At 39.9% G+C, this 25,479-nt stretch overlaps 1 protein-coding gene across 7 annotated transcripts in view; it reads right to left on the bottom strand.

Annotated features, from left to right (window-relative positions):
• Nucleotides 1-591: 591 nt before the first annotated feature.
• Nucleotides 592-25,479, bottom strand: part of CEP63 (centrosomal protein 63) — a 64,179-nt gene continuing 39,291 nt past the window's right edge. For 5 of the 7 annotated variants that reach the window (XM_055321119.1, XM_055321118.1, XM_055321121.1 and 2 more), the window contains 6 exons: nt 19,498-19,637; nt 18,518-18,655; nt 16,430-16,544; nt 15,169-15,366; nt 12,617-12,703; nt 3,910-4,304 (listed from right to left, as the gene is read on the bottom strand). In XM_055321119.1, the coding sequence (XP_055177094.1) occupies nt 4,146-4,304; nt 12,617-12,703; nt 15,169-15,366; nt 16,430-16,544; nt 18,518-18,655; nt 19,498-19,637 (837 nt within the window). In that variant the 3' untranslated portion in view covers nt 3,910-4,145. Of the gene's footprint in view, nt 1,057-3,909; nt 4,305-6,484; nt 6,765-7,565; nt 7,772-12,616; nt 12,704-15,168; nt 15,367-16,429; nt 16,545-18,517; nt 18,656-19,497; nt 19,638-25,479 lie in introns of those variants that run through there. The other 2 variants (XM_055321123.1, XR_008663911.1) reach the window with 2 other exon arrangements.

The raw sequence follows: 25,479 nt of genomic DNA, 5'->3' as shown, positions 1-25,479 counted from the left end.
GTGAATGGACATGTCCGGCCTTCATTTTTCTCTTTGTCTTGATTCCACTGTTGGTTCTATTTGATACATTTTACATCCTATCTGAAACTATTTCTAGAACAAGTCAACAAATCTCTAACCTTGCCTTTATACGCTTGACTGCCATTCGTGACGACTGTTTGCGGATGTATGTTCTTAACGACAGAACTTATTTTACAGTTATTTTTCTCATATGTAACCTTTAGTTTCCAGACTCAGGAGTGTTTTGCAAACAGATTACCCAGAGTTTACTAGGTGTTATGTATCTGTGTATGCTAGGGAAGGTAGAATTTTTTTGAGGAGACATAATAGAAAGTGTATTTTGGGGGGCCCTTCGTGGCTCAGTTGGTTAAGTGATTAAGCGTCTGCCTTTGGCTCAAGACATGATCTCAGGGTCCTGGGATTGAGCCCCATGTTGGGCTCCCTGCTCAGAGGGAAGTCTGCTTCTCCCCCGCCCTCTCTCTCTGTACCCTCACCCCACTCATGCTTTCTCTGCCTCTCTCTCAAATAAACGAAACCTTAAACAAAAGAAAAGAAAAAAAAAGAAATAGTGTATTTGTTTCTATTCAATGAGTTACTTTCATGGCACTTACTAGGCCAGGTACCTTACAAATACTAACCTTCACACAAACCCTGTAAGGGAAGTGATTTTTATTTCCCCTGTTTTATAGATGAGAAAGCTGAGGTATGGACAGGTTAATTAACTTACCCAAGACCACACGGCCAGTAAATGGTAGAGCTAGGATTAGGATTAGGCTGGCTTGCTTGCCTGCAGAGTCCACACTCTCTATTCCTAGGCTCAGCTAAAGAGAGCCTGCACTTTGGGATCCAGGGCAAGCCACTTAATTCCTCCCTGTTACTTTGGAACAGTGACACACACTGCCTCCTAGGCTTATTGAGATCAAAGGCTCCGTAGAAAGGCAGCGTCCTACTCACAGTGAGAACTCAACTTTGTCCTCTTCAGCTAGAAATCCAGACCAAAATTCACTGGGAATGCTGGCCAAGAGGAATGAGGCAACTCATCCAACACAACACCATCTGTAAACACCAAAAGTACAGGAGAGCACCCTTACCTTTCCATCTCACGTGAGTATCCTGTGCACAGAGAGGACAGAGAAACTAGCTCAAATTTAGTTTGACACATTTTAATATTTGGCATATTTTTTTTTGAAATACAAAGTTGGAAGATTAAATTATAATCAAACATGCTGACAAATTTAGACCATTTACCTCAACTTTAACAATGCAGTAGAAGTTTAAGGAAGTACATAGTACCTCATGATTCCTTAAGTATCTCCAGCAACTAGAGTCTGTCCTTGTCCCTCCTTGTTGGCATGGGCCATGGAAATTTGGGATTGTACCCTACATATTTTAATTGGAAGCTTCAGACAGTCTGAAACTCAGAAATCCCCGTATACCGACCGATTCGGATGGGTACAATATTTTTAGAGTCTGCAAAGCCCTTTCAGAAATGTATTTTCAGTAAATCCTCTCATCCTCATTTTACAGGTGGGTGCACTGAAGCCCAGAATGGTAGTGATTTTCATTGACTGAGTAGTTACTTAGTATCTACTATGTGTGGGACACCACCTTGGATGTAGACAGGACCTTGTCCCCTGCTTTTAAGGAGTTCCCAATTCAGTTTTAGTTTAACCAGTTGACTGTGAGAGACAAAAATTAGCACAGTGTGGTTGGTGATTTGAGAGGGACACACAGGGTGCTGTAAGAAATGAGAAGCTCTCCTAGTCTGGTCAGGGGCTAGGGAAGGCTTTGCGGAGCAAGATAATAATAGCATGTAAAAGTGTGGGAAGAGGAGGCCAACCCAAGGAACAGCATGTACCAAGGCACAAAGGGAAAATGTGGTGCATCCAAGGAAAGAGATTTATCCATGGGCTGAGTGCTTGCATAGTGCTGGGCTTGTGCTTGGTGACAAGGACCCCACCATAAACCAGAGAGGGTCCCTCAAGGAGCACATGGGCAGAAACAATAAAAACGTAAATCTAGGGGCCCTTAGGTGGCTCAGTCAGGTCAAGCATCCAACTCTTGATCTCAGCTCAAGTCTTGATCTCAGGGTCATGAGTTCAAGGTTCATGTTGGGCTCTACGCTGGGGATCCCTGGGTGGCGCAGCGGTTTGGCGCCTGCCTTTGGCCCAGGGCGCGATCCTGGAGACCCGGGATCGAATCCCACGTCGGGCTCCCGGTGCATGGAGCCTGCTTCTCCCTCTGCCTGTGTCTCTGCCTCTCTCTCTCTCTCTCTCTCTCTCTCTCTCTGTGACTATCATAAATAAATAAAAAAAAAATTAAAAAAAAAATAAAATAAAACAAACAAAAAACGGGGCAGCCCCAGTGGCTTAGTGGTTTAGCGCTGCCTTCAGCCCAGGGCGTAATCCTGGAGACCTGGGATCGAGTCCCACGTCAGGCTCCCCGCCTGGAATCTGCCTGTGTCTCTGCCCCTCTCCCTCTCCCTCTCTCTCTCCCTGTGTGTGTGTGTGTGTGTGGTGTGTGTGTGTGTGTCTAATACATACAATCTTTTAAAAAAAATAAAAAATGTAAATCAAGTAACAAAATGATTGCAGGGTGGGCAGTACCATAGAGGGAATAACTCAAGGCAGTGAGCTACAGAAACTGAAAGAAGCCAGGTCAGAGGTCTCCTGAAGATGGAATGTTAGAGTGCACACTTGACCACAAGAAACCCCAACCATGGGTGAGGTGAGACAGAGGGATTCCAAGCAAATGACAAGGACAACGATCCTAAGGCTGAAGTTGGCTATACCAGAACCGGAAAGGCCAGTGTGCCTGGAGCACAGTGGAGGAAAGACAATGCAGTGGGTGGCACAGGCAGGCCCTGTTACCCCAAGCCCTGTAGGCTCTGCAAAGCAGTTTGGAGGTATTCTGAGTGCAGTAAGCAGCTTTTGAAGGGTTTTGAGGGAGGTAGAGGTGACAATGTTTCATTTACTGGGGTCATGAGTAGAAGTAATGCCAGGTAGGAGGCTACTGCCAGAATCGAGGTGAGAGATTGAGTTAGTTTGGATCAGGGTGGTGGAACTGGAGGAGAGGAGTGGCTGCATCTGAGATAGATTTTGGAAGCCGAGGGATCCCTGGGTGGCGCAGCAGTTTGGCGCCTGCCTTTGGCCCAGGGCGCGATCCTGGAGACCCGGGATCGAATCCCACATCGGACTTCCCGTGCATGGAGCCTGCTTCTCCCTCTGCCTGTGTCTCTGCCTCTCTCTCTCTCTCTGTGACTATCATAAATAAATAAAAATTAAAAAAAAAAAAAGAAATTGGGTATAAAAAAAAAAAAAAGATTTTGGAAGCCGAACTGATAGGACCTCCCAATGGCATGGACATGTAGGTATGGGATCTAGCTACTCTTCTGATCCATTTCCTGTGATCCTCATATGCCGGCATCCTTCAGCACCCCTGGCCCTGCATTCTGCTCTCTCCCTAAACACTCTCCTTGGTAGACTTTATCAGGTGGATCTTATCAGCTCTCCATGGTTTCAAACACCTTCTGCACATTGAGATCTTTGTCTGCCCTTTAAACATCTCAGTAATGCAGATGCCATTTCCATCTGACATTCCATAGGCACCCCACACCTCAAACCAGCCCATCCTCTCCTTTTCCCTCTCTCATACTTGTGTTCAGAGTAAGAGAGAGCTTCCTGTCCAAGCTATTTTGCCCTTGTACATGCTACCAGCACAACTGGCTAGTACGCAGCAACACCAGGACATCAGTCTGGATCAGTTTGACTCTGAAATCCATACTCCTACCACATGCCTCTTTAGTTGCTTTATTTTCAACTTGTGTCATAAAATCTTTAGTCTATAGCTATTCACATTTAAGTCAAGAGAAAATATCACTTTATAATAAATATTAATGTGAGGGAAAAAAAAAGTCAAGCAAAGTGGTTTATTCTTACAGGTTATTGCTGGGAAAAGTTCTTCCAACAAACCAGTGCAGTGACAATGCCTTAGAGAAGTATCAGTTCTTCAGACTTCTTCACAACAGTGTTAGGATGTCTCATCTTCGCAATTTTTCTGTTTGTATTTTGAAGAGACATTATTGGTGACAACAACTCTTCCAGGGTCCATTTTTCTTTCCAGATTTGTGATATTTTTTAAAGAGGTTACTTGAGTGTTGTGAACTGTTTCACTGTCTTTTCACTCTCTCTTTTAAGTTCTTCAATATGGGCGTCCAGGCGCTCTAGAATATGATGCGACCTCAGCTCCTCCTCTTCCAAAAATCTGGTAGCTATTGAACCAAGAGGAGATACAGGCAAGGGACACTAGAGGAGAAACAAATTTTGACATATGTAAACTGAGCAGTATACTTCTCAGATGCAATTTCATGCTATTTTCTAACTAGAAATATTAAAAGGTGACTTTTTAAAAAATACTTTTTTTCTGAAATTTGTTTTTATCCTAATGGTAAGGCAGTAAAGAAAAAAAAAGAGGGTGCCTGGATGGCTCAGGCACAGTTAAGCATCTGCCTTCAGCTCAGGTCATGATCCCAGGGTATTGGAATCAAGCCCTGAGTCACGCTCCCTGCTCAACGGGGAGTCTGCTTCTCCCTCTCCCTCTGTTCCTCCCTCCTGCTCATTCTCTCTCTCTCTCTCTCTCTCTCTCTCTCTTTCTCTCTCTATTTAAAATAAATAAATACAATCTTTAGGGGAAAAAAAGAAGTTGTTCCATAAAAATTATCACAGCCCTCTTCCTTGCTGACCTAAATTATATAGATGTAAAGTATCATATAAACATATTAGTTATGGGTCTGAAGAATATCTCTGTTTAGACTTTGTATGAAGTATATAAATAGCCTTTAAGAACCTTTAATACCCCAGAAGAGAGTATACTCAAGGTCTGTTATTTAAGATTCACTTTTAAACTCTGAATATGTTACTTCGATTTTAAAGCAGAACAAATCTACTGTGAAATCAGTACTTTCTCTCCTTCAAAAACCTCAATCCATAATCCCTCATCTGAAACTCCAGGGGCCACCATGGTATTTCAGAAACCAGACCTCAGAAAGGTAATATAGGACATGCACCACACACAGTCCCTCCTCACTTGCAGTAGTTATTTCTAGAGTCACTTCAAACACTGATTTAGTGAATAACGAATTACTGCTCCTTGGGGAAACACACACACACACACACACACACACACACACGCACAGACTATCATCCTAAAAACAACTCATCCTGGTAGGCTCCATTTTCTTTATTTTACAGAAAAGAAAACGAGGTTCAGAAGTGTGAAGTGACTTGCCTAAGGCCATTCCACTAACAGGTGCCAGAGTTGGGATTCCAACCCTGTTCAGCAGGCGCCAGAGCTCACACTCCTGGCACTACACTGCAATGTCCCCAACTCCTCCCCCTCTGGTCACCTGTGTGTGACAGCTGGACTGGAGGCACCTTGGCCAACCTCAGCAGAGAATGTGCAAGCCTGGGGATTCAAATTTTTCCCAGCTCTGCTCATGACCACAAGCGAATATAGGAGTCCCTATAGTATTGACAGGGGGTTACAAATAGCTTAGCAAGTAGGCAATTCACAAAACCAGAATCCATAACTGACAAAGATCAACTATATTCCCTTAGTGGAATCTGAGGTAATGTCCCATAATCAAACATATTGATATTTCTGAAGGAAAATGCTAGATGGGATTAAATAAAGTCTATGCATATTATGACATTGGTTCAGTTCAGGGCAGGTTTTCGTGCCAAATAAGTTTTGCTGCTAAACATAGGAAGGAAGTTTTCAGAAAGTTTTTGAATTTCTGAATCACATGTAAGTGAAGTGGAGACTTATTTTAAAAACAAAAGAAAACCTTTCCGTGGACTTGTCAGTACATTAAAAAGTAAAAAATACTGAACTTTCACAGGTGTGGGACCATTAACTGGTGAGGCAATGAATGGCTAGAGGCAAGTGCTTCAAGTCTGCATAGCAGGTGCAGGAACATGGGGCCAGCACCGTGTCACACTGTGTGGTTCCGAATCCATGTTCTGGACACGTCAAATGCAGTTCCTTCCTCTGCCTCCACCCACCCTCTGTGTCCCTTTCCCACAGTTCCTTCCTTCTTCACTGTCTACACCTCAGTACTATCTTGGCATCCAGAAATATTTCTTGAACCAACCATTCCAATATAAAATCAACCCTCTCTGAAAAAGGAAAGGAATTTCCAAATTAGGGTTAAAAATAAAGGAATAGCTATTAATTTTTGGAACTAAAATGAATTTTGAAAAGTAATCATGGCTCAATGTGTCTTGACAAGCAAAATCATAAGACAGAAATACATGAGAATAATATGGAGTACTTAAGATAGAGAACTGAGAATAATATGGAGTACTTAAGATAGAGAACTAGTAATAAACAAACACACCCCATCACCCTCCCTTTCCCTTCAAATAAAAAATAAAACCAAACTAAACAGACTTAATAAACTAGTAAGATCAGAAAGTTTCCATACCGAAGATATAAACTCTTCTTCATCATTTATACTCTCAGAGATAGTGTCAGAATAATTGGCTTCGTTTGTATCTAGCACTGAAGGCAAAGAGTTAGTTTTACATAGAAAGTTAGAAGGCAAAGAGACGGTGGAACTGTAAGGGGTGATCTGAGAACTCAGGGGGCTGAGGACCCTGGACATGGGCTCTATACTATCCGACGCTTGTCGTCTCGGAGAATGAAGACCTGTTTTGTAGTGCTCAGTCTTTACTCCATCATGTCTGTACGGGCCATGGGTTGGCCTGGATAGCAGATTAGAAAACAAAACAAATATAAATTGTAGTAACTTTTCTCTTTTAACATAGAACTGTTGCAGGAAGTTCACTTAAAAATAAAGGAACAGGCTAATCAGTAAGTCTGTAATTTACAAAGTGAGCAGCCCACTTAGACCACATGTTCTTTCCATCCATTCAGGCCCAATATCTAATCTCCACTGCCAGGCCCCGGCCCTCAAAGGAGTACAATAGAGCAAGGAAGACAAGCTGCCAGAGTAACCTAGTGTGTTTGGTGCTAGGCCAGAGGGAAGTACTGTGCATACAGAAGGGTGCCTAACGTCCTCTGGGGTTGAGGTGGCGGTGGAGGTGAGGTGTCAGCAGAGGCTTTGGTAGGTAGGAAAACATAGGAGCCTTATAATAAGAGCTGAAGCCAGGTGGATTTCCATGGAATGTTGGCTTCCTATGGTAACAGCTTATAATTAATTGACCAAAAATACAAAGGAAGTTTTCTTAATATGAAAAGCTAATTTCTACTTCTCATGGTACTGGTGGGGTTAGAGAGGTGGGAGGCAGCATGGAAAGGCTTGGGGAAGCAAGGACATTGTTTATACATATGTCTAGAGTGTGTGAAACTAAAACTTAAAAAAACTGCTATACAACCCCCTGCCATTTATTAACCTCACAGTAGCTTTACTTGTATATCCTGTACTTCAGAGTCAAACATAAAGTTGTTTGAGGAAGATTTAATTTCTGGAAGTCTGAAATTATTCTCAAAGAAATGAGAATTATAATGGTACACATTTTAAGTAAACCGTGAAGAAATTTTACTTGAACTCTGTATTCTTGAACTCAGGTGCTCTGTTGTGTGTTGGTTTAAAGATCCTGTCATGGTTTTTTTTGCATATATGAGTAGAAATCTCCAGCTTAGACTTAGTATCCATCAAATCTTTCTGTAGTTGTTGATTTTCAGACACTAATTTATTTAATGCCTCAATATAATTCTCCTGGAGGTCTGCTAGTGAAATCTCTTTTGCCTAATAAAAAAGAATACCAGAGTTAAATAAGAATACCTGGATCTGTGATACCCCTGGTGGGAAATTACATTTTTTTTTCTTTTTAGTTGTATCTATTTCATCTATGGCTTTACTTTGGAAAAAGTAAATATTTGTGTTTGCCCCCCTATGAGAAAAAAAGTGTTGTCTCTTACAACACTTTTGGAAAATTAGGAGTGCAGTGAGCTTCCCTGATGTGTCAGGGAATATCTGAGGAGCTAGAGGAAGGCTGGAGTTCAGATGGAGGAAAGCTGTAAGTGAGAATCAGAAAGAGAAAAAAGAAAGAAAATAGCAGTCATGGGTTCTTCCAGAGTATCTATGGAAGAAAATTGAAAGAAAATTGCGAGACCTAGTTCAAAGAAAGACATGTGAACAAAAGGTTCTGAAAAGGAATTCCAGCTGGCAAGGACAACTTTTAAATTAGTACTTTCTGGTCTTAAGGACTTTTACATAATATCAGTACCTATTCTAGTATGTGAAATCAACGTGAAATACATGGTAAAACAGTAGGAATTCCTACTGGGATCTGGTCTGGGTTCTGTGATCATTAATTTTATAGCTTTTCAATTCTAGGTGTTTCCTGGTAACACTACCTGAAAAAAAACGATGGTCTGGACCATGTTTTGTTTTTTGTTTTGTTTTTTTTTTTAAGATTTTATTTATTCCTGAGTGACAGAGAGAGAGAGAGAGAGAGAGGCAGAGACACAGGCAGAGGGAGAAGCAGGTTCCAAGCAGAGAACCCAAGACAGGACTTGATCCCAAGTCTCCAGGACCATGCCCCGGGCCAAAGGCAGGCACTAAAACACTGAGCCACCCAGGGATCCCCGCTTTTTTCTAATGACAAAATATTTCATTAACATTCTGAAAAATTTAGTAATTTTCTTTGGAATTTAATATGATTTTTAGCTTGGTCTCTTTCTGTAAAGATTTTCTGTAAGTAAGCTGTTCAAAAGTGGCTTAACAACAATTAAAACATAAACTTTAAAATGCAGTCTTCAACTACCTGTGTACCAGCAGTGACAATAAGTTACAAAATTTTTCAATAAGCTATCAATGCCAGTTAAAATCTAAAAAAAAAAAAAAAATATGGCAAGACATAGAAGTTAAATTACAAACTATGGTCGATTTTTTTAAAGGAGGAAAAGAATTTTATCAGAGCTACTGCTTTGATTATTAAGATAATTAGATAATTTCATTAAAATGGTTATCTAATCCAAACATTCATTTGTGAAAGTAATTCTACCTTCCTAGGTGGTAAAATGCAAGGCAGAACTTTCTAAAAATTATTCTCAATACCTACAGTATATTCCCACTACGTGTAACTTCAAAACCAGAGGAGGTTTAAACTGCTTGACAGGATTTTGATCAGCCAGAGTCTGATGTTTGAGATCATTAAATATATATATATATATTTATATATATATATATATATATATATATATATATATATATATATAATTTTAAAAGATACTGCTTTGCCTTTGCCAGGCATCTTTTAAAGTTTTCTCAAATTTATTATTTTATTAACAACAATTACAGAAAAATTAATGTGAGAAGTAATATAAAAACTGGGTGCCCAGAAGTGGACCCTGAACTTTATGGTCAACTAATATACGATAAAGGAGGAAAGACGATCCACTGGAAGAAAGACAGTCTCTTCAATAAATGGTGCTGGGAAAATTAGACATCCACATGCAGAAGAATGAAACTGGACCACTCTCTTGCACCATACACAAAGATAAACTCAAAATAGATGAAAGATCTAAATGTGAGACAAGATTCCATCAAAATCCCAGAGGAGAACTCAGGCAACACCCTTTTTGAACTTGGCCACAGTAACCGGAGAAGGACAAACAGTGTATGTTCTCATTCATTTGGGGAATATGAATAATAGTGAAAGGGAATATAAGGGAAGGGAGAAGAAATGTGTGGGAAATATCAGAAAGGGAGACAGAACATAAAGACTTCTAACTCTGGGAAATGAACTAGGGGTGGTGGAGGGGGAGGAGGGCGGGGGGTGGGGGTGAATGGGTGACGGGCACTGAGGGGGACACTTGACGGGATGAGCACTGGGTGTTATTCTGTATGTTGGTAAATTGAACACCAATAAAAATTAATTTATATATAAAAAAAAAGAAAAAAAATAAAATCTTAAAAAAATTAAAAAAAAAAAAAAACAAAACTGGGTGCCAAGCAAATGCTGGGCTATGTGAAGAAAGAACAGGACTACAACTGTTAGATGAGAGTTTGAGGAGAAATCGATGTTCAACAGAATCTCTGGTCCTCGTCTGGTTTAAGCACTCCTGAGAGTTCCTAACTTAAATATGAAGGGGTAATCACTACATAAGATTCTCTCAATCAGGTTTTGCCGAATCCTGAGCCTTTTGAAGATTCTGTAGTAAAAATCAGATTGGTTCTTGGCTTTTTCCACTACTAGCTTTATATTGGCTTTATCGGAGCAAATAAAAGTCTTCCTTCTTTCCTCCCTCTCTCCATCCAACTTCCCCCTTACAAAGGGTTTAGCTGCTTTTTCCCCTCCTCTCTTTCCCATCCCTTGTGGGTTTGCACTTAAAAAAATCCTTTCATGTTAGAGGGATTTGGGAAGAAGCAAGATTAGATACATATTTTCATCTGTCACCTTAAATGACGACATAATATTTCATAGTATAGCCACAGATTACCCATCCCCCTAGAGGTTAACATTTAGTTTATTTCAAAATTTTGTACATTACAAATAACACCAGAATGACCATTTCCACACATCTGCTGCTACAGGATGGGTTCTTTGGAAATGCAAACTGATATGACCTTTCTGGAGAACTATTAGGCAATGACTATCAAAATCAGAAATGCACATGACCCAGGAGTTTATAGGCTATATATATTTACAAGTTTAATGGATATTGCTAAATTATCCTCTAGAAAGGCTGTATCAATTCACTTTCTCATTAACAGAGCATGAGAGTCTGTTGCCCTATATCCCTGCCAATATTGGCTATATTCATTTTTAAAAATCATTGTCAAATCATTGGCAGCCTGGGTGGCTCAGTGGTTTAGCACCGCCTTCATCCCAGGGCGTGATCCTGGAGACCTGGGATCGAGACCCACGCTGGGCTTCCTGATGGAGCCTGCTTCTCCCTGTCTCTCTCTCTCTGTCTCTCTGTCTCTTATGAATAAATAAATCATTTAAAAAAATCATTGTCAAGCCAGTTAGCTAAAAAGTATTTATTTAGTTTTGATTATTAGGGAGGCTGAAAAGCTTTTCTCATTTACTTAATTTTGCATCACTTCTATGCATTATCTATTTTCTTTGTCTATTTTTCTACTGGATTCCTATCTTTTATTATCTTCCCAGGAAATCTTTATATTAATATTTTATATTAATTTCTGTCTATTTGTAGATTGTTTCCCCCAGTCTATCAGTCTTTTTTTATGGGATCTTTTGCCACCCACAAATTTTACATTTTTATGTTGTAAAATTTTATATTATAAAATTCTTTATGGCTTCATGATGGTAAGCGAATCTTACTGTCCCCAAAAAATTATAAAAATAGTCCTCAATATTTTTATTTTATATTTTTTTATTGAATTCAATTTCCCGGGCAGCCTTGATGGCCCAGCGGTTTGGTGCCACCTTCAGCCTGGGTGCCGCCTCGATCCTGGAAACCCAGGATCGAGTCCCACATCAGGCTTCCTGCATGGAGCCTGCTTCTCCCTCTGCCTATGTCTCTGCCTCTCTCCCTCTCTCTCTCTCTCATGAATAAATAAATAAAATCTTAAAAAATTAAAATAAAATAAATTCAATTTGCCAACATATAGCCTAATACCCAGTGCTCATCCCATCAAGTACCCTGGCTCATTGCCCTTCATCCAGTTACCCCATCCCCCTATCAACCTCCCCTTCCACAACCCTTTCTCAGAGAGTCCTCAATGTTTTCTTTTACTTGAAATAAAGTATTCATTTAGTGTTTTGCACTTTCTCCCAGCCCAGCCTCCCTAGTCCATGATTGTGAAATTAAAACTACTTAGTAGCAAATAGGAGCACTGTATAACCAAACCTCTCTGGAGGCACACACACAGTCTCTGGAAATGCAGAAAGAAAGAATTTCTACAATCTTTGGGCTTTTTAACAACACCAAAAAGACATAGGTCAGAATTGATGGGTCATTTTGCAAATTATAAGAATTTTATAACAAAATAGCTCAAAGGACATCCATACACAGTTAATAAACTCATTGTTAACTAAGCGTGTTCTCCTTGTTTCACAGGAGCTAGCACACACTTCTTATCCTATTAGAAAGGCAAGAATCCTATCTTATTCATCCTTGTGTCCGTTATATTGTCTATTAAAATATTTTGAACATAAAAGATTCTATAATATTTGACTAAACTAACTATATCCTATATAAATGTAACTAAAACCAAATTATGGAAAAGATGATATATTTTATAAGAAAAAGATATTTATGAACATAGTAATTATAACAATAATAATAATAGCATCTAACATTTATTGTGTATTAACAAATGCCAGGCACTACATTAAGCACTTTGTATACATGTTGCCTAGTAAGAACACAGACTACACATGTATTTTGTCATATACATAACATTAAAAAATCTTCCAACTGCTGAAGTGGAGAGTGATATTTTGCTCACTGCCATCATTTTCTTGACAACATTGTCTTGACTGTTTTATTGAGCAAGTTTCTGCACAAGGTTCATTCTGTGGTTTGATCTTAACTTTCTCTTTACAACAGCAATATTTACAAAGTGATTCCTTTAAAAGGCTTGGATAACAGAAACACTGAAGTTTCTATTACGTACCTCATGTAAACCTAATTCCAATTTCATCACCATTTCAGAAAGATGACGATTTTCTAATTTGAGTGACTCCATCTGATCCAAAATCTCCTGAGAAGGGGAAAGCAGAAAAAAATGAACACATAAATCAAATGCATCTTCAAAATTTTTCTATATATAATTTTCATCAGGCAAAGATGCATTTTTCATTCATATAAATATATGAAGACTATATATGTAAGTTATATGTTATATATTATATGTAAATTAATATATTAATAAATATATTTATATATAAATACCTTTCTAAAAAGATTTTTTAGGGATGTCTAGGAGGCTCAGTCAGTTAAGGTCCTGAGATTGAGCCCCAAGTTGATCACAGAGGGAATCTCCTTCTCCCTCTGCACCTCTCTCCCCCACTCATGCATACTCTCTCTCACAAAAAAAAAAAAAAAAAAAATTAAAAGCTAAAGAAATAAAGATTTTTTAAAAAGATGCATCAAGATGAATTAATACAATGTATTTAAAAAATATTCTAAGGAATGAGTTCAGGGCACCTGGATGGCTCAGTCAGTTAAGCGGCTGACTCGATCTCGGGGTCCTGAGATTGAGCACCACATAAGGGCTCTGCACTCAGTGAGAAGTCTGCCTGAGATTCTCTCCCTCTCCCTCTGCCCCTCCTGCTCTCAAATAAATAAATAAATCTTTACCAAAAAAAAAAAAAAGATTATGATGAATGAGTTCACTGGTCAATCTCTCCCACTCTCCAGTGTTGTTTCCTCTCATGTGGCTTCTACCTCCAACATCATATGGACTATACTCCTTTCACAAGAGAATATAGACATACCTCAGAGATGTTGTGGGTTCAGTCCCAGAGCACCACAATAACACAAATATCACAATAAAATGAGTCAAATGAATATTTTGGTTTTCCAGTGCATACAAAGTTATGTTTATGCTATACTGTACTCTATTAAGTGTGCAATAGCATTAAGTCTAAAAAAATATGTACTTTAATTTAAAAATACTTTTTTGCTAAAAAATGCTAACCATCACCTGAGCTTTCAGTGAGTTATAATTACGATCACAGATTATCAGATAAATATAAAAATAATGAAAATGTTTAATATATTCCAAGAATTACCCAAATGTGATTACAGAGACATGAAGTGAGCAAATGCTGTTGGAAAAATCGTGCTGACTGACTTGCTCATCACAGGGTAGCCACAAACCTTCAATTTGTGAAAAAGGTGACATCTGCAATGCTCAGTAAAGCAAAGTAGAAAAAACGGAGGTGTGCCTGTAACTTACTCTCTGTCCCCATTCTCCTCAGCTTGTCTGCCTGAAAAGACTCCTGCCCTTCCTTGGTTTCCTGCTTCCTTTATGAAAACAATCTAGTTTCCTTTCCTTATTGCTATTTTTTTTCTTTAGCTCTATTCCAACACCTTTTTCCCATAAAGGCAGTTTCCTAAGTGTGGTTCAATCTCTGTCTTCATCTCTATGCTTTCTCAAGCATAGATGTCTCAAGGTGTTTCAATTTTTTTTAATTATTTATTTATGATAGTCATACAGAGAGAGAGGCAGAGACAAGGCAGAGACATAGGCAGAGGGAGAAGCAGGCTCCATGCACCGGGAGCCCGACGTGGGATTCGATCCCGGGTCTCCAGGATCGCGCCCTGGGCCAAAGGCAGGCGCCAAACTGCTGCGCCACCCAGGGATCCCCTCTCAAGGTGTTTCAAATGCCAACTCCACACAGAGATGCCCACAGCCAAATGTCTCACCCAGATTTTAATCCTGAACTCCAGGTCTTCTGTGGAATTGACTATTAGTTATTTCCACACCAACATCCAACTTTAATCTCAAACCAGTGTCCCTTCCACCAGCTTCTCTATTTTGTATAACTTACATACAAATTCAGTATCTGCCCTAACCTGCTCCCTATCTTTTCTCTATTTCACTAAAGAGTATCACTCTCCACTCAGCTGCCCGTGTTGCAATCCAGAGTGACACCTTTCCCTAACTGTCTAACTCGCTCTCCCTGTCCAATCAAATGCAAAGCCCACTCAATTTTACCAGCCAGATAACTCAGAATTCTTGCATTTTCCTCCACCTCCCCTGCCCACCGCTCAGACCACCATCTTACTGCTATAAGAGTATCCACGTGGTCTGTCTCCTTGCGCACTCTCCATAGCACAACCACAGAGACCCTCGATGCCTGTTCACAGCTGTTCTCCACTGGCCTTAAGAGAACACTAAGCCCCTCACATGCTGGCAAGGCCCTTCAAGAGCCAGTCCCTGCTTTCTAGTCCCATCCCTTGCTGCACTCACCTTGTGTGTACTCTAGCCTGTCCCAGCGAACACGTCACACTCTCAGCTTGCACAATAGACACAGCCTCTCTACTCTGTACCCATTCTCACCTCCCCACCAATATTCATAGAATGTTAACCAGCACACCCCAGCCCAAAGCAGGAGTCTTATAAAAATTTGCTGAATTAAATACTATGAAAATTATATCTGTACTAAATTCAATCTTCAAAAACACTTCAAATGAAGAGAGTTTTTGTTCAAGCTTCACCTTATGTTCTACAGCTTTTTCTTCTGCCTTTTGTATTTCTGCTTTGAGTCGCTTTTCCATGTCAGAGGATGAGCTTTTGGTGGAAGCAATAGTGATGTCTCGCTGGTGTAATTCCCGAGTTAGCTGTGAGATTTCCATCTTCATTCCTTCTAATGCAGAACTGTAACTTTGTTCAGCCTGTAAAATCTGTTCTTTCAACTACAAAGAAACAGACAGGAAAGCATAAAAAACAAAGACAAAGCATGATAGATAAATATGTTAACAGTTAAAATAGTAAGGTAATTTTTACATTACCCCCAAGACATGAATTTTTCCCTTGATTAAGTCAGCAGGAAATAAGCAATTTACCAAATTGTATGTCTACACTGAAAGTCAGATGGCTATATTATTAATAATTTATTAATCTCAAAACAGAGAGATGAGTTATTCAAATGCTGAGAACCTGTGTCAAAAGTCCATGCACACATTACTTAAAGGACAGCACTTGTGACCTTCATTCTTTTTTTATGTTGCAAAGCTAAAAATTTTGTTTTATGGCTTCCTTGTCCACAGAAGACAACAGAAAGGCAAGAGGAAGAAAGAAGCTAGAAGTAATCTCGAGTAAGTAATAAAAATTATGAGTCAAACACAGCAGCCAGGGTCCATTAATGTAGACACAAACAGCTCTGCATACCTCAATAGCCAGTGCAGATATTAACTATACCATAGCACAGAATACATACCCATAACCACTTCCAGTCAGTAAGCAAAAATAAATGCTAGTTCATACAATATCTTTTTTTTTAAGATTTTATTTATTTATTCATGAGGGACACAGAGAGAGAGAGAGAGGCAGAGACACGGGCAGAGGGAGAAGTAGGCTCCATACAGGAAGCCCCCATGTGGGACTCGATCCCGGGACTACAGGATCATGCCCTGGGCTGAAGGCAGGCACCAAACCACTGAACCACCAGGGATCCCTACAATATCTTTTTGAAAGCAGAAGTTTAAATCGTCTAGAAAGTTTTTCATCAAAACATGTTTAAAATAAAGCTTAGAGTTCAAAGAGGATAGGCTTCAATTATCTTGAAAACACTTATATGGCATCTCTGAGGATAACAAAGACTCCCTAAGCAATTCCAGGTACATGTCTACTCCTGAATATCAAGTGGCTCTTTGGACCACATTTTCCTCTCATAAAATATACTCCTATAACCTCTCAACTCACAGACCAGTCCTTAAATACATACAACTTGGCAATTGCAGGCAGGCATATTTTTACCTTCTTAATCTCTGCCCTGTATTCATTGTTATGTAGTTCCATCTTCTTCAATTCTTCATATTTTTCCATTAGTTCTTGGCTCAGTTGTTTACATGTTGCACTCACAGACTCCAAGCTGTATGTATGACATAAATATGATCACAGAACTTAAAACAAAAATCCTAAAATACCCACAGACTCAATTGTCTAACTTAGCTTTTTGATGTCCAAGAATCATCTTAAATATCACCTCCCACCCCAAATTAAAACTGATTTCTAATTTCCTCATCATCACCAGAGGTAACTAAATCCAATTCAAACTTCTGGAGATACTTTTGATTTCTATGTTTACCTAATATTCTTTCCCTCTGCTTAAAATTTCATTTAGAATTCTTAAATTCTAAAGATTACAGTAACTTCACTACTTTTCTCTCTCAAATTGTACAGCAGTTACTATCGTAATTTTAATCTCCACCATACTTAATTACAATTCTACCCTACACGCAGCTTCCAACTTGTCACCCTTACTTAAGAATCAATCCCTCATGAGATATGAGAACCTCAGGGATACCATAACTCTCTTATCTCACCACTCATTTCTGCTAATAAAATCCTTTTGCTCCTTTCTTAGGGAATATTTTGCTCAAACTAAACAACACAAATAAACTGCCTAAAATGAACTCCTTTTCCTATTTGCCTTTTGATAGAAAAATATTTTTAAAGACATTGTTTATTAATAACTGAACACTGGTGTTTGTCTCCATGTATTTCAATTTTACCTATTTCTAAATATCCTAGAATGCCCACTTATTTGGTACTTAGTACATTAGTACTAGTACTTAGTACTTAGTACATTAGTGTGTCAAACACTGAGGTAGAGCAAGAAGAAGAATCACAGATCCTCTTGAAAATGATCCTCATAGAAAATGTTAGTGTACAAATGAGCACAATTTGCAGTTAAAACAAAGTATCAACCTCTTCCCAGTCACAAAGTTTAGAGGTATGACAAACAAAACAGACATTTACAAGTATGGTGACGAAGCAAGTGAGCTGGGCATGCTATAGCAGAGATGTGGATTCAACCAGCAGCCAAGGAATTAATTGACAGTACTTTGGGATGGAAGTAAGGACCACCATGTGCCTGGTATGGCTTTGCTGAGAGCAGCTCCAGTGAGGTGGCTGGTAGAGGGCAGAGCCTAACTGAAGATGTTCTACACAGGAAAATGTAAAATTAAAATTAATATAGTCAGTATAGACAACTCTTTTGAAGAATCTGATTTTGAAGGAGAGCAGAGAAATATGGAAATAATTTGATAGGGATATAGGATTCAAGGATGGTTTCCATTTTTTTACAATATGGGAAATATTAAAGCCTACTTTATATCAGTAGGAATGATTTAGCAGTGAGGCAGAACCTGATGATGTAAAAAGAAAATAAAAAACTGTGCAAAAGGACATGACTGAAGTCTTAGGGGAGCAGACATGTCATCCATCATCAACTCATCCACTCTAACAGACTATGGGCACAGATGCAGACAGACTGGTAGATTTGGTGGTAGAAAAATTAGGAAGCCCTCCTTTCACTGCTTCTGTTTTATCTGTGGATGCTAGAGAAAAAAAAACTTATTTTTTTATTAAGATTATTTTTTTCAAAGATTTTATTTATTTATTTATTTAAGAGAGAGAGTGAGTGTGCACAAGTGGGGAGAGGAGCAGAGGGAGAGGGACAGGCAGACTCTCCACTGAATGTAGAGCCTGACTCAGGGCTCAATCTCATGACCCTGAGCCGAAATCAAGAGTCAGATGCTGGGAGCCTGGGTGGCTCAGTGGTTGAGCATCTGGCCTTTGGTTCAGGGCGTGATCCGGAATCCTGGGATCAAGTTCCATAATGGGCTCCCTGCAAGGAGTCTCTTCCTGGTCTCTTCCTCTCTCTCTGTATCTCTCATAAATAACTAAATAAATCTTAAAAAAAAAAAAAAAAAGTCAGATGCTTAACCAATGAGACACCCCTTCCCTAAGACTGTTATATTAGTTTACTTTATCAATATGATGATCAAAAATCATTTTTAACAACTTGAACATTCTTGAAATGGGCATGTAATTATCTACCTGCCTTCCAAACGAGTCACTTCTGCCTGCAGAAGTTCTTCACTACTGTGGGTGAAATCCAGCTGGGACAGCACATTGCCTAAGTCCCCCTGTCCTTGTGAGGTATACCTCCGTGCTGTCTGTGACTCCTGCAGTGACCTAAAAAAAGGACAGAGGAGGATGGTTAAAGGTCTCTGATCTTTGCAAATAAAACAAAGCACAATTAGTTCATATTTTCCTATTGTTTTTGGTAATGAAACTCTTTGGAACTCTTCAGCTTGTCTCCTGCTTCATGAAAAGAACACTTAGACTAAAGAGGTGAAGAAATGATGCTTCTCAAAAAAGTCAGCAGCAGTTTACTCCTTTCTCAACTAGGATTTGGCCCATTTTTCAAGGGAAAAAGACAAAATGACAAAACTTTTGTTTCCACTTGATACCTTGAGCCAAAGAAACTGAAAAGTTACAGGAAAGTTCTGGCAAGAATAGAAACATGTACCAGACCTAAATCAAACAAAAGGAGCATAGCTCCTTCTATTACTTTCCACTACAAACCTCAGAGAAATAATTCACATATAGGAACAAAATGTGTTTTAGGATTTTTTTAAAAATTGGCTATTTCTATAGCTGGTTTTTAATGATGTTGATAAGCAGTTACTAATCATGACCTATTCTACCGAGAAACAGAGACCTTCCACGAGACATGGATTCCAAATCCTTTCACATTTGAAGTTTCACCAAGGGTACAGATTTGATCAACTGGTTTCTGTTTTCTAAACATTACAGTCTTTTGGTTAGGGACCCAAATTGGAGACAAAAAAAAAAAAAAAAAACCCAAATCACACAAAATTTTATAAAACCATAAAAATTTAACTCAGAAATTAAAACCGAATAAGAAAACCCATAACATGATCAAACACAAAATTATGAATATGTAATACTAAAACTGGTGCTCAATGCCAAACCACCAGGTGGCTACAATTAATATTTAAGATTAAATATACCTTATGGCCTCTACTGAGTGTTGAGTGTCAGCTGGCTTTAACTTTGCTTGTAGCTTCTCCTTTTGCATTCTTTCCTCATGCATGAAGTTTTCTTGAGACTGAAGAGTTGCTTTTAATTCTCTCTTTTCTTCCTGAAGAATCTAAAAAATACTCAGAAAAAAGTCAGATGTCATTTACAATGTTTCCATTTCATGAGAATAGGAAGCCAGGGAGTCAGACTATAACAGGTACAAGGTACAGAACCCTTATTGTTAATAAGGCTATCAATGTCTGATCCATTAGCTACAGAGTAGAAAAGAAACCATGGATTCTTGAACTGGGTTCTAGGTTAATTTTTTTTAAGTTCTTATATAAATTCTAGTTAGTTAACAAACAGTGTTGGGAAAATTGCATAGTCACATATACAAGAATGAAACTGGACCACTTTCTTATGCCATACACAAAAATAGACTCAAAATGGATAAAAGACCTAAATGAGACACAAGAATCCATCAAAATCCTAGAAGAGAACACAAGCAGCAACCTCTTTGACCCTGGCCACAGTAACCTTTTGCTAGACACATTTCCAAAGGCAAGGGAAACAAAGACTAATATGAACTATATATAAGGACTTCATCAAGATAAAGAGCTTGCACAGCAAAGGAAACAGCAAAACTAAAAGGCAACCTACAGAATGGGGGAAAATATTTGCAAATCTCTTATTAAATAAAGGGCTAGTAACCCAAATCCATAGAGAATTTATCAAACTCAACACCCAAAAAACAAAAAATCCAGGCAAGAAATGGGCAGAAGACATGAACAGGCATTTCTCCAAAGAAGACATACAAATGGCCAACAGATACATGAAAAAATGCTCAACATCACTCGGCATCAGGGAAATACAAATCAAAGCACAATGATATGAAAAGCCCATGGTGAATATCATTCTCCATGGGGAAAAACTGAGAACTTTTCCCCTAAGGTCAGGAACATGGCCTGGATGTTCACTATCCAACACAGTACTGGAAGTCCTAGCCTCAGCAATCAGACAATAAAAAGAAATAAAAGGCATCTAAATTGGCAAAGAAGATATCACACTCTCACTCTTCACAGATGATATGATACCCTATGTAAAAAACCCAAAATTGATAGAGCTCATACAGGAATTCAGCACCTTGGCAGGATATAAAATCAAGGCACAGAAATCAGTTGCATTTCTATACACTAACAATGAGACAGAAGAAACAGAAATTAAAGAGTTGATCAATCCCATTTACAATTGCATCAAAAACCGTAAGATACCTAGGAATAAACCTAACCAAAGAGGCAAAGGATCTGTACTCAGAAAACTATAGAATACTCATAAAGAAATTGAGGAAAATACAAAGAAACAGAAAAACATCCCATGCTCATGAATTGGAAGAACAAATATTGTTAAAATGTCTATGCTATATAGAGCAATTTACACATTCAATGCAATCCCCATCAAAGTACCATCAACTTTTTTCACAGAGCTAGAAGAAGTAATCCCAAAATTTATATGGAACCAGAAAAGACCCTGAAGAGCCAAAGTAATGTTGAAAAAGAAAATCAAAGCTGGGATCCCTGGGCGGCGCAGTGGTTTGGCGCCTGCCTTTGGCCCAGGGCGCGATCCTGGAGACCCGGGATCGAATCCCACATCGGGCTCCCGGTGCATGGAGCCTGCTTCTCCCCCTGCCTATGTCTCTGCCTCTGTCTCTTTCTCTCTCTGTGACTATCATAAATAAATAAAAATTAAAAAAAAAAAAGAAAATCAAAGCTGGTGGCATCACAATCCCAGACTTCAAGTTCTAATACAAGGCTCAAACCATCAAGACAGTATGGAACTAACACAAAAGCAGACACAGATCAGTAGAACAGAATAGAGAACCCAGAAATGGACTCTCAACTCTATGGTCAACTAACTTTTGACAAAGCAGGAAAGACTATCTACTGACAGTCTGTTCAGTAAATAATGCTGGAAAAACTGGACAGCCACATGTAGAAGAATGAAACTAGATCATTTCCGAGGAGGAGGAGCAAGATGGCGGAAGAGCAGGGTCCCCAAATCACCTGTCCCCAACAAATTACCTAGATAACCTTCAAATCATCCTGAAAATCTACGAATTCGGCCTGAGATTTAAAGAGAGACCAGCTGCAATGCTACAGTGAGAAGAGTTTGCGCTTCTATCAAGGTAGGAAGACGGGGAAAAAGAAATAAAGGAACAAAAGGCCTCCGAGGGGGAGGGGCCCCGCGAGGAGCCGGGCTGAGGCCGGGGCGAGTGTCCCCAGGACAGGAGAGCCCCGTCCCGGAGGAGCAGGAGCTGCACCAACCTTCCCGGGGGAAAGGGGCTCGCAGGGAGTTAGAGCAGGACCCAGGAGGGCGGGGATGCCCTCGGGCTCCCGGGGACACTAACAGACACCTGCGAGCGCAGGAGAGTGCGCCGAGCTCCCTAAGGGCTGCAGCGCGCACCGGAGCAGCTCGGAGGGGCTCGGGAGCGGCTCCAGGGAGGGGGCTGCGGGGCAGGAGCGCAAATCCAACAGCGCAGGCCGGGAGCACAGGGCGCCGGGACACAGCCCAGGATCCGGCCTCCCCCCGGGACAGGCAGAGGCCGGGAGGGCCCAGGACAGCAAGGACGCTCCTGCCCCGAGCTGAGCACATCAGCGGCCCCGCCCCGGAGCCTCCAGGCCCTGCGGACGGAGAGCCGAGAGCCCCGAGCCCCGTAGTTCCTGCGGAGGCTGAATCCAGGCTTCCAGAGTTGCCATAGCAACTGCGGCTGTTCCTCCTGGGGCCTCACGGGGTAAACAACCCCCACTGAGCCCTGCAGCAGGCAGGGGCAGAGCAGCTCCCCCAAGTGCTAACACCTGAAAATCAGCACAGCAGGCCCCTCCCCCAGAAGACCAGCTAGACGGACCAGTTCCAGGGGAAGTCAAGGGACTTAAAGTATACAGATTCAGAAGATACTCCCCCGTGTTTTTTGTTTTTTTTTTTTCTTTTTTCTTTTCTTTTTGATTTCTGATTGCTTCCCCCACCCCCCTTTTTTTTCACCTTTCTTTCTTTTTCTTTCTCTTTTTCTTCTCTTTTTTTCCTTTTTCTTTTCTTTTTCTTTTTTCTCTTTCTCTTTCCTTTTCTTCCCTCTCTTTCTCTCCTTTTCCCAATACAACTTGTTTTTGGCCACTCTGCACTGAGCAAAATGACTAGAAGGAAAACCTCACCTCAAAAGAAAGAATCAGAAACAGCCCTCTCTCCCACAGAGCTACAAAATCTGGATTACAATTCAATGTCAGAAAGCCAATTCAGAAGCACTATTATACAGCTACTGGTGGCTCTAGAAAAAAGCATTAAGGACTCACGAGACTTCATGACTGCAGAATTTAGATCCAATCAGGCAGAAATTAAAAATCAATTGAATGAGATGCAATCCAAACTAGAAGTCCTAACGACAAGGGTTAACGAGGTGGAAGAATGAGTGAGTGACATAGAAGACAAGTTAATGGCAAAGAGGGAAACTGAGGAAAAAAGAGACAGACAATTAAAGGACCATGAAGACAGATTAAGGGAAATAAATGACAGCCTAAGGAAGAAAAACCTACGTTTAATTGGGGTTCCCGAGGGCGCCGAAAGGGCCAGAGGGCCAGAATATGTATTTGAACAAATCCTAGCTGAAAACTTTCCCAATCTGGGAAGGGAAACAGACATTCAGATCCAGGAAACAGAGAGATCCCCCCCTAAAATCAATAAAAACCGTTCAACACCTCGACATCTAATAGTGAAGCTTGCAAATTCCAAAGATAAAGAGAAGATCCTTAAAGCAGCAAGAGACAAGAAGTCCCTGACTTTCATGGGGAGGAATATTAGGGTAACAGCAGACCTCTCCACAGAGACGTGGCAGGCCAGAAAGGGCTGGCAGGATATATTCAGGGTCCTAAATGAGAAGAACATGCAACCAAGAATACTTTATCCAGCAAGGCTCTCATTCAAAATGGAAGGAGAGATAAAGAGCTTCCAAGACAGCCAGGAACTGAAAGAATATGTGACCTCCAAACCAGCTCTGCAAGAAATTTTAAGGGGGACTCTTAAAATTCCCCTTTAAGAAGAAGTTCAGTGGAACAATCCACAAAAACAAGGACTAAATAGATATCATGATGACACTAAACTCATATCTGTCAATAGTAACTCTGAACGTGAACGGGCTTAATGACCCCATCAAAAGGCGCAGGGTTTCAGACTGGATAAAAAAGCAGGACCCATCTATTTGCTGTCTACAAGAGACTCATTTTAGACAGAAGGACACCTACAACCTGAAAATAAAAGGTTGGAGAACCATTTACCATTCAAATGGTCCTCAAAAGAAAGCAGGGGTAGCCATCCTTGTATCAGATAAACTAAAATTTACCCCGAAGACAGTAGTGAGAGACGAAGAGGGACACTATATCATACTTAAAGGATCTATCCAACAAGAGGACTTAACAATCCTCAATATATATGCCCCGAATGTGGGAGCTGCCAAATACTTAAACGAATTATTAACCAAAGTGAAGAAATACTTAGATAATAATACACTTATACTTGGTGACTTCAATCTAGCTCTTTCTACCCTCGATAGGTCTTCTAAGCACAACATCTCCAAAGAAACGAGAGCTTTAAATAATACACTGGACCAGATAGATTTCACAGATATCTACAGAACTTTACATCCAAACTCAACTGAATACACATTCTTCTCAAATGCACATGGAACTTTTTCCAGAATAGACCACATACTGGGTCACAAATCGGGTCTGAACCGATACCAAAAGATTGGGATCGTCCCCTGCATATTCTCAGACTATAACGCCTTGAAATTAGAACTCAATCACAAGAAGAAGTTTGGAAGGACCTCAAACACGTGGAGGTTAAGGACCATCCTGCTAAAAGATAAAAGGGTCAACCAGGAAATTAAGGAAGAATTAAAAAGATTCATGGAAACTAATGAGAATGAAGATACAACTGTTCAAAATCTTTGGGATGCAGCAAAAGCAGTCCTGAGGGGGAAATACATCGCAATACAAGCATCCATTCAAAAACTGGAAAGAACTCAAATACAAAAGCTAACCTTACACATAAAGGAGCTAGAGAAGAAGCAGCAAATTGACCCGACGCCCAGCAGAAGAAGAGAGTTAATTAAAATTCGAGCAGAAATCAACGAAATTGAGACCAGAAGAACTGTGGAACAGATCAATAGAACCAGGAGTTGGTTCTTTGAAAGAATTAATAAGATAGATAAACCATTAGCCAACCTTATTAAAAAGAAGAGAGAGAAGACTCAAATTAATAAAATCATGAATGAGAAAGGAGAGATCACTACCAACACCAAGGAAATACAAACGATTTTAAAAACATATTATGAACAGCTCTACGCCAATAAATTAGGCAATCTAGAAGAAATGGACGCATTCCTGGAAAGCCACAAACTACCAAAACTGGAGCAGGAAGAAATAGAAAACCTGAACAGGCCAATAACCAGGGAGGAAATTGAAGAAGTCATCAAAAACCTCCCAAGACACAAGAGTCCAGGGCCAGATGGCTTCCCAGGGGAATTCTATCAAACGTTTAAAGAAGAAATCATACCTATTCTACTAAAGCTGTTTGGAAAGATAGAAAGAGATGGAGTACTTCCAAATTCATTCTATGAGGCCAGCATCACCTTAATTCCAAAACCAGACAAAGACCCCACCAAAAAGGAGAATTACAGACCAATATCCCTGATGAACATGGATGCAAAAATTCTCAACAAGATACTAGCCAATAGGATCCAACAACACATTAAGAAAATTATTCACCATGACCAAGTAGGATTTATCCCGGGACACAAGGATGGTTCAACACTCGTAAAACAATCAATGTGATTCATCATATCAGCAAGAGAAAAACCAAGAACCATATGATCCTCTCATTAGATGCAGAGAAAGCATTTGACAAAATACAGCATCCATTCCTGATCA

Source organism: Nyctereutes procyonoides, unplaced genomic scaffold (genome assembly GCF_905146905.1).
Source record: "Nyctereutes procyonoides isolate TBG_1078 unplaced genomic scaffold, NYPRO_anot_genome, whole genome shotgun sequence".
Taxonomy (NCBI): Eukaryota; Metazoa; Chordata; class Mammalia; order Carnivora; family Canidae; genus Nyctereutes; species Nyctereutes procyonoides.
This window is presented reverse-complemented; position numbering and strand designations above follow the sequence as displayed.